Source organism: Choloepus didactylus, chromosome 21 (genome assembly GCF_015220235.1).
Source record: "Choloepus didactylus isolate mChoDid1 chromosome 21, mChoDid1.pri, whole genome shotgun sequence".
Taxonomy (NCBI): Eukaryota; Metazoa; Chordata; class Mammalia; order Pilosa; family Megalonychidae; genus Choloepus; species Choloepus didactylus.
This window is the reverse complement of record NC_051327.1, coordinates 19860309-19869575: the sequence shown is the minus strand read 5'-3', so window position 1 is coordinate 19869575 and position 9267 is coordinate 19860309. Positions and strand designations below refer to the sequence as shown.

At 47.2% G+C, this 9267-nt stretch overlaps 1 protein-coding gene across 1 annotated transcript; it reads right to left on the bottom strand.

Annotated features, from left to right (window-relative positions):
- Positions 1–376: 376 nt before the first annotated feature.
- TRIM4 (tripartite motif containing 4) lies at positions 377–8110 on the bottom strand. The gene is made up of 6 exons (XM_037814848.1): positions 7310–8110; positions 6562–6657; positions 5718–5948; positions 3743–3765; positions 3451–3548; positions 377–1723 (listed from the first exon to the last, which is right to left on the bottom strand). Exons 1-6 carry the CDS (start codon positions 8093–8095, stop codon positions 1137–1139), a joined length of 1821 nt encoding a protein of 606 aa, XP_037670776.1. The 5' UTR covers positions 8096–8110; the 3' UTR covers positions 377–1136.
- Between the last annotated feature and the right edge of the window lie 1157 nt (positions 8111–9267).

Sequence of the window (9267 nt, the reverse complement as noted above, 5' to 3'; positions counted from 1 at the left end):
GAAAAACTTTATTATAATAGCTGGGACAGATGATTCATATCCTGAGTCCTATATTAGAAAATTGTAACTGAAGGAGAAGTAAGCAGCCCAAGCAAGAAAAGGAAAAGTGAGAGACAGTCACGCAGAGCCTAGTAAAAGCTGTGAATATTTAAAAATATGCAGAAAGCCTTTCCAGCCTCCTTAGATGATAGATAACATGTGTCCATCTGGTGCTCTGTGTAAAAAGAAAACAGGATGGGGCCGTAGCTGTTACTTCAATCATAAATAAGTCATAAGTAATGTAACAAGGCTGAATACAGTTTTCATCAAATGTATGCTTATCAACATGATGTAATGGTTAAACTAATTATAGAATGAAATAAATTTAATAAGTGAATTATAGTTTTAATTTTTACTTTTAATATAAGTAAAAGGTATATTACATTGCTCTTACAAAAGTCATAGAAGTACTTTCAGTAAAGTATCACAGACATTCAAGGTTAAGTTTACATCTCTGATAATGCTGAATATACATTCTTTGATTTTGATAAAGGGTGAGCTTAAATTCAACAGATTAAGCATAAAAATAGAGTATGACTCCCCTGCTTGAGGTTAAAGTCTTAGTCAAAGGTTCTAGATATCCCGTGATTTAGGCTGGAAGGAACTCTTATCTCACATTCAGCTGCGACTCTGAGGGGCTGGAGTTCCCAGGCTTGGTAATACATCCATTCATTATTACTTTGTAAACCTTTGTTTTATCTTAGGTGCCCCTTTAGTAAATATATACAGAACTTGAATTCTTGTCTTGAGTGCTTTTTAAATCATTGCCCGTCCTACACTCTTTCTTATCTTGAGTGGGAGGATGCTTGAAGCCCAAATCTACTGAACCATGATCTGGAGAGGCTCAGGCCTTTTCTAAGTGTGATCACAGGTTTGAAGTGTAAAGAGACAAACCCATGACAGAGGGTGCACAGCCACTGGGAAGGCATACAGCGGGGTGCCACGCCTGTCTGTGCACGGGACATCCAGGGAGCGGGCAAAACATGACACCTGAATCTGAAAGGATTCGTACGTGTGACATGAAGAAGAGAGCCACAGATGTGTGCATCCCCAGGCTGGGGTACAGGGAGGGGTTCTTGGGCAGGGGCAGAGCTGCCTCATTTCCTGTCAGTCACTGGTGGGATGACTAAAGCCGCCAATGGACTTAACCAAAAAAAGGGCCGGATGCATGAAATGAACTGACAAGAAAAAGTGTGCAGGTGCGTTCCATCCGCCGCATTGTAGAATGAGACATCCCCAGCCTCGTAGTCCAGGAAAATGCCCACCCGCCGCAGAGGTGGCTCTTGCTTGGTCGGAGTTTCAGGGGAGCCTGTTAGGGGACAATATCCACATGCGCTCCAACGAAGGGCCCAGATTCCCACGCAGGGACACATTTTTAAACTGTCAGAGATCCACGTGGCGTCCTCCTGACACACCCCGACAGCGGTGTCCAGGCTATCTTGGCTCTCAACTTCCCAGTAATATTTTCCTGAGGTGAAAACGTTTTTTCCCATAACACAAGGAAGGTGTTGAAATCTCTCCACAAAGTGTGTGTTCCTCTGAGGCTCTCGCCATTCACTAAAGTAGCCCCATGGTGTGAAAATGAGTGGCCAAGGCTTGGATGACTGCCTGTTTTTTGCATATCTCCCTTCCCGAGAGAAGGAAAGTTCCGGATGAGCTGTGCCTTCCGCGAAGGTTACAGCCACTGCAGAGAAAATGAGAGCTTAAGTAAATGATGCAACAGCTTACCCCTAACCCTCCTCCAGGAACACCCCATCTTTTCCAGCTTCTGTTTCCTCCTTCTCCTCCCACCAAGTCCTGTTGGGAAATTGCTTCCTCGCTGTCTCTTCACTCATTCTCAGCAGGGTGCCCCATGGCCTTTAGTACCCTGAGATCCCCGTCTTCTCCCTTCTGCTCTAAAAGACCTGAAACCTGGAAAATGGAGAGCTCATTATTTCATGGCCAAGCCTTCAGCGTCAGCATGAAGTCTGGAGAGAGACTAATAAATTCCGATTTGCTATCAGGCGGCTCTCCCTGTAGGTGCACGGATGTGAGCACCGTCGAGCCCCCTCGTCACAGTTCCAGTTGTTTACTGGGCATCTCCACAAGCCTCCGACAGACAGCTCAAGACCAAACGCACTGGCCCGAGGTCCCTTCCACCCTCTTGGGACTGATCCCCACCCCTCACACGCGTCTTGGTTTCCACACTTTCTAAGGTCCAAGGGCACTGCCTCCGCCCAAATACGCAAATGTTGAGATCCTGAGGTTATCTTTCACTCCTCTTTCCCTCTGACCCATGATGACCTAGTAATCACCCAGTCCTAGCACTTCTACCTCCGAACTATCACTCAGATCCTTTCCATTCTCTCCATCCCCACCGCCACTGCCGTCCGAGGCCTTCGGCATCTCCCACCCGGATGGTGTTGTAACTTCCTCCTGCCCTGATCAACACCGGATCCCACAGTTACAGGAAGTGATATGTGTCAGTCTCCCCCATTTGCTAATGAATTATTAGAAAGAAGAGAACAGATCTTTTACTTTTTGTATCAATAGTACCCTGTAGCAAACAGTGTGTGTTAAATAAATGCTTCTTCAATGAAGCATTTATTCCTAGGCAGTCATGACGCTGTTTTCCTGACATTCTTGTTAGCCGCCTGTGCCGGTGTGAAGCTGTTATGGACCCCAAAAGAGCCATGATCTTTTAATACAATCTTTTTGGGTGGAAACTTTTGATTGAATGTTTCCATGGAGAAGTGACTCACCCAACTTTGGGTGAGACCTTTTGGTTAGATTATTTCTGTGGAGGTGCTACCCCACCCATTCAGGGTGGGTTCTTGTTTAGTTCACTGGAGTACTTAAGAGAGCTCAGGGGCCAACACTGCCAAGATGCTTGGAGATGCTGGGAGATGCAGAAAGAAGGATGTTTGGAGATGCAAAGCTAAGAGATAAAGCCCAGAGTTTGCCCCGGAGAAGCTGAGACAGGACCCACAGACGCTTGGAGAGAAATGCCCTGGGAGAATAACCATAGATGCACAGGAGCTGAGAGAGAGCAGCTAAGAGAGACAGAAACCCAGAAACATTGGAGAAAGCCCCTTTGAAACCAGAACCTGGGAGCAAAGGACCAGTAGACGCCAGCCATATGCCTTCCCAGCTGACAGAGGTGCTCCGGACGCCATTGGCCTTTCTTCAGTGAAGGTCTCCTCTTGTTGATGCCTTAGTTTGGACACTTTTATGGCCTTGGAACTGTAAATCTGTAACCTAATAAATCCCCTTTATAAAAGCCAATCCATTTCTGGTCTTGTGTGTAAAGGCAGCATTAGCGAACCAGAACACTGCCGTTTCCTCTTTCCTTTCTAGACTTCTCCATCCCACTGTTTATTCTCTTATCTGAGAGACTTCCAGGGAGCCTCAAGCCCTAGAAGTCCCACTCGCCTTGGAACCGCTTCAGCATCTCCTTCATCACTGGGATCTGGCACATGGTCTTCACCGTCAGCATGTCAAGGGCAGGCTCCACATCCTGCTCCTCACTCCTAACAGGAGCACAGGAGGAGAGAGGTTGGGGAGCCCAGACCCCACTCCCACCCCAAGGTCCCAAGCCCAAAGTTCAGCTCGCTCCTGCCCCCATCCCTCCTCCACCGGCCCCTCAGAGTGTGCCCACATCCACCTGCGGAGCCCAGACCTGGCTTCTCCCCACGCACTCCCCTAAGAGAGCGGGACCACATACCTGGTCAGCACATCTTTGGGATTCTGCAGAGAGAACCGAGAAATGTGTAAGTGGTGGGCTTTCCCCCCGAGACCTGGACTCCACTTGGTGACCAGGTGCTCTCCACTGACTGCTTCTGCTAATGTCTCGTCCGATCTCATCCTGACACAGTGTGGTCCTTTCGATCAGGTGACCCCCTCTGTCTGACAATACTGACCAGTCCCTTCCGTGAAGCCCTAGTCTGTGTCCCTGGCACTATGACATTGCTCCCTCCCGGCTTTGGACCTCCTCCTCCCATGTCTTCCTTCATTCTCAGTCACAGAGTCATCTTCTGGGATGCTCTTCATGCTCCCAGGGGCCCCAGCTTTGACCTTGGCTCTTATCCTTCCCTTTGATTTGTCTTACGAGATCAGTTTTTATTATAATGATAAGGGATACTTTTATAAGGCACAGGCTCAAGAGTTTTTCACACAGGTGAGTTTTACTAAACTTTAGGGAACTAAAAATATCCCTGTCTTAGATTAAGTTGTGACAGAGAAGAGAAAAATAGAAAAATTTCCCAACTGAATTTAAGAGGCCAGCATACCCTTGTTTCCCAAGCCATTAAAGGACAATATAAGAAAAAACTAAAGATCCATCTCACTTAAAACTATAACTGCAAATTTTCTAGTAGAATATTGACCAACTAAGAGCTAAAAAGGAAAGAAACAACAAAGAGAAGAGAAGAGAGTAATGATTTCATTGCAGCATTATTTGTAGCGGAGTGGTGTGGAGCGAACAAGGTCTCGATTACTAGAAGAGGAACCAGTAAAACATGAGATTGCACATGGGATTAAACATACAAGCAACAGGTGTGTGACTGTAGGTGGATGAAATGTAGCCATAGCAACAGGAGTGTGCCCATGTACACTCGGATTAAACGTACCCATAGCAACGAGAATGGAGCTGAAAAACATAGTGCTTATAAGTAAAAAGCAAGACACAATGAAACAGGAACTCTGTATCATCGCATAAATTAAAAGTACATAAATCCAAGCAATACTACATATTCTGCAAAAGCACAGGCAAAAAAAGGATAATATTAAACGCAAGAAAATGTTTTCTATAGGGTAGGGGAAGGGAAAGAAGAATGGGAATGGGGTCTGGGGTAAAAGTGAAGGAATAAATGGAAACAAAACAAAACAGTGTGCTGGTGGGACTCTATTATGTACCCTACGAAAGCCACATTCTTCTTTTAATCCAATCTTGTGGGGGCAGACCTATTGTGGGTGGAACCTTTTGATTAGATTATTTCCATGGAGATGTGACCCTGCCCATTCAAGGTGGGTCTTGATTAGTTCACTGGCTTCCTCTGTGAGGGGATAAAAGGCAGAGACATTTTGAAGAGAGCTCAGAGATGCACAGAGATAATACAGATACAGAACCGATACAGATCCAGATGTTTGGAGATGCTAAGAGGTGAAGCCCAGAGTTTGCCCCGAAGAAGCCAAGTGAGAACCCACAGATGCTTAAGGAGGAAGCCACTGGAAGCAGATGCTATGGCTGTAATGACTAAAAATCAGTGAGAAAGAGAACAGATTTCTCTTAAAAGCACGTGTAAACAATGATCTGCTTAGTGGTTTTGCACTCACAGCATTTTACTGTTTTAATAAAGAATTATAAATGTATAATAAGATGAATGGAAAAGGCTGTGCTTCAGATCCTAAATCAAGTATCAGACCACCTGAATCTCAAGTGTCTTATTATCTGGGCTCAGCACAATCAAATTTCACGTTAATTTCCTCTGCATGGTCAATGAGCCTCCTGGAAGGCTGAATCTTTAACTCTAACTTTATAACTGCAGTGGTAACACCACGGTCAACAAACAGAAGACACCTCTTCTATTAAGCCCGCTCACCAGGAAGGATGTTCGCATCTAAAGAGAAGAAGGCCCCCAGCCTCTGACATCAACCAAGTCTGTGAGGACCGAGGGCAGCCCCAGCCCTGCCTGTCTCACCTGGAGCAGCTCCAGGGTGGAGCTCTGCCTCTTCTCTCCCAGCTCGGAGATGAGCTTCTTCAAGGAGCTGATCTTGTGCTCGAGGTTTAACTTGTTCTCCTTCAGTTTCTTCTTGGTCTCTTCTTCTTCTTTGGTCAGTTTCTGAAGATACAGTTGCTCTTCTTCAGCCAGAAACTGGTGCAGCTTTGCAAACTCGGCGCTCAACGTCCTTCGCTGATTCTTCATGGTCTCCTACAGCCACACGAGATTTGCGCATTCCTTGTCCTGCTTGGCCTCTGCTCCTAAGTCCCTTGGGCAGGACTCCCCAAAAGCCTAGAGACCTTTCCAGAATAATCACCTCCTCCTGACCTCCCACAAACATCCTCAGCCCCTTAATTCACACCTACCTGATACCTTTGTAATAGTCGTTATAATACGAATTCACTCATTGTAATATTTGAGTCTCTACTACGCCTTTTCTGCATACCTTTTAACTAAAGTGCATTTTCATATCTATTATTTTATTCAACCCTCAAAACGCCTACCCTTAAGCTTGTTAAATCTTAGGATTCAAGATTTATCTGAAGAATCCTACCTCCCAGCTGGACTCTCGCCTCCCTGAAAGCAAAGTCCATTCATCTGTTTCTTTCCAGCCTGACGCCAACCCCCACCCAGGAAGTATATTTAGGAAAAGGTGGGAACTCACAGGCGCCCAAAGCCACAGGTCCTGAGGAACAGATGCTCCCTCACCTGCACGGGGCCTGACAGATGACCGCACCCTGCAAGCTCCTTCCGGCCCAGCCCCCTAAACGATCCAGACCCAAAGGGCCCTGGGGGTGAGAAGTGCCCACCAGCCCCCTCTCACCTGGCAATCAGCAGTGTTCTTCTCCGCCAGGCTTTTTAATTGCAAAGCTTTCTTCATCTTGGTCACTAGATTAACATGACACTTCAGGAGTTTCTCCTGCCAGCAGAAACAGACACCAGTAAGAAAAAACATCTCTCCAAGCAGCTTCTAAAAGTCACCGGAAACAGCCAGGAAGTGAGACTAAGAAAATGCTGAAGACTCTCAAGGCCTAAACCAGACAGCTCTTCTGGCCTGAAATCATCATAAAATCACATGAGTTTGCTGATTAACTGGGCAACAATGCCAAATTGTTAAGATGATTAATATCTAGTATTGGCAAAGGAGGAGGACTCTAGCACCCTAACAGGGGGAGGGTAAAAAGGTACCATCTTTTTGAAGGGCAACTGTCAGTATTTAACAAACTTGAAAATATGCATAATGCTACTTCTAATAATCTATCCAATAATACATTAGCAAAAATAATCAGTATCTCTAAGAATGTTCCCTGCAGCATTTTTCACTCTCCATCAATGCAAAGTGCTCAAATAACTAAATTATGGTACATCTAGGTGACTCAATCGGCAAATGGTTACTGAGGTTCGCACCCTGTCCCCTAAACCCAGTTTCAACCCCAGCTCAGAGATCCGAAGGCTGCTTAAATTCTTGGAGCCGCGGGAGGTTTTTCCATCCTTCAACCGGGCCTCAGAGCCGCCTCGCGGGTCTTTTATGAGAATTAAGTGGAACAGCAGCATCCCGACGGCCAGCTCACCCGGTAGCTCTGCAGGGCCTCGTCGAGGGGCGCCATGGCGTGCCCCTGGTGCTCCAGCGACTCCCGGCACACCACGCACACTGGCCGCTGGTCGTCCTCGCAGAAGAGCCGCAGCGGCTCCCCGTGGCGGCCGCACAGGTCCCGGGGCGCGGGGTCCAGGCGCAGCCGCCGCGTCTTCTCCGTCAGCCTGGCCAGGGCGCGGTTGGGCCGCAGCGCGCCCGGCTCCGACAGCTGCCGGCACTCGGGGCAGGAGAAGGGGCCGCCGTGCGCCCAGCTGCGCTGCAGGCAGTCGCGGCAGAAGTTGTGGCTGCACTCGGTGCACACCGGGTCCTCGAAGTAGTCCAGGCAGATGGAGCAGGTCACCTCCTCCCGGAGGTCCTCGGCCTTCGTGGCGCTGCTCGGCTCGGCAGCGGGCGTCGGCTGCTGGCGGCACCGGGAGAAGCGGAACACCCGCGGGTTGCGCCGGGCCCTGGCCGCGGAACGTGCAGTTTCTCTCTTGTTCGGATCCGGACTCGGCTGCGGCCCTTCCCCGGACGGTGGGCGGTGGGCCGTCCCCAGGGCCCCAGGCCCGGGGTCGCTGGGTTCCCGCTCCGCCAGGGTGTCGCCGGGCAAGGGGCTCGCTGCCCCACGCGCACAGGAGTCCACGCTATGGCGTCGGGGTTTTGAGAAAAGAAAGAGCCTGATCGGGAAGTCGACCCGCCAGGAGACTACGGGATCTGATGGGGCTGGGAGGTGCGTGCGGCTATGGGGAAGTGGATTTCGCACGGTTTGATTGGCCAGGTCCATATATGGTAAGGAGGCTCCCGACTGGATTTTCCTCGTTGAAGGACCTCGTGCATTGGCTTTGCTTGGGGGTGGGTGCGTGGGTCTCTTGATTCACACCACTTTGGTTCCCAGGGAGATGATTTTTTTGTTCCTGGGGTCTCAGAGGTCGTCTAAGTACACAAGCCTGGTTATATAACTTTCCGTCACGAGGCCTGCCTGCAAAACAAACTCAAAAGGAAGTTACAGAAAGGAAAAGTTACAGAGTAGAGAAGTTGCTACTAAAGGGTTTTGGGCAGTTTCATTAACATCAGACCAAGTTGTACCAAAGAGGGAAAAGAAGAGCACTTTATAATTTTTTTAAAAGAGCAATTTACAATGAATAAGAATCACGACTGTAAAAATAAGATAGTTAAAATATTCATTATGAAAAATTATAGGAGATACTAGGAGAAATAGATAGAAATACACTAGTAGAAGTAGACTTTAATTCACCTTTCTCGGTCCATGGAAAATTAAAGGGGAAAAGTCAGTTACAGAAGAGCTAAATGTCATAATATGTTAAAGCTAATTTACACACACAACTATGTGTAAGCGTATGTGTGTGTGTGTCCTGAAGAGAGAACACAGGATCCTTTCAAATGCTCATAGAGTATTTGCAACAATTGTACATCAGAACACATCTATTTTTGGAATTAAAGGTTCAAATAATATGAACATAATTAAGGCTTATGATAAATATTTCCCTAGCATTCATCAAAAGATTGGACCAATTTGCATCACAACGTGCAATCTACATGAATGCATGCATGTTCTATCACCTTCCCACCAGCTTTAGGAATTACAATTTTAAAACGTTTGCTGATTTTTGTTGGGTAGTGGCTTAAACTAGGTGCTAGTTTAAGTATAGTTTAAGTATAAGTATAGTTTAAAGATAAGATTTTTCCTCTATCACATGAAATAACACGGAGGTGAGCAGTCCAGAGCTGGTGGCAGCTCCTCAGTAACATTGCGGACCCAGGATTCCACAAATATGGCTTCTGCCCACAAGGCTCCTGGTCCAAGGTGTGTTTTCCGGAGATCCCACCCAGCAAGTTTCGCTTGTATCTAATGGGTCACCCCTAACTGCAAGGGATTCTTGGAAATGTAGTCTGTTAACTGGGTACATTAATTAATTAAAGAAAATGAAATAAAAT

Bases quoted from the DNA above. Each gene is read 5' to 3' on its own strand.
- TRIM4 (XM_037814848.1), bottom strand. From the start codon at position 8,095: ATGGACCTGGCCAATCAAACCGTGCGAAATCCACTTCCCCATAGCCGC. The intron at 6,658-7,309 runs GTGAGCTGGCCG...TTCTGCTGGCAG, and splicing joins AGGCCCTGCAGAGCTACCGG to GAGAAACTCCTGAAGTGTCA. The intron at 5,949-6,561 runs GTGAGAGGGGGC...GTGTGGCTGTAG, and splicing joins AGAACACTGCTGATTGCCAG to GAGACCATGAAGAATCAGCG.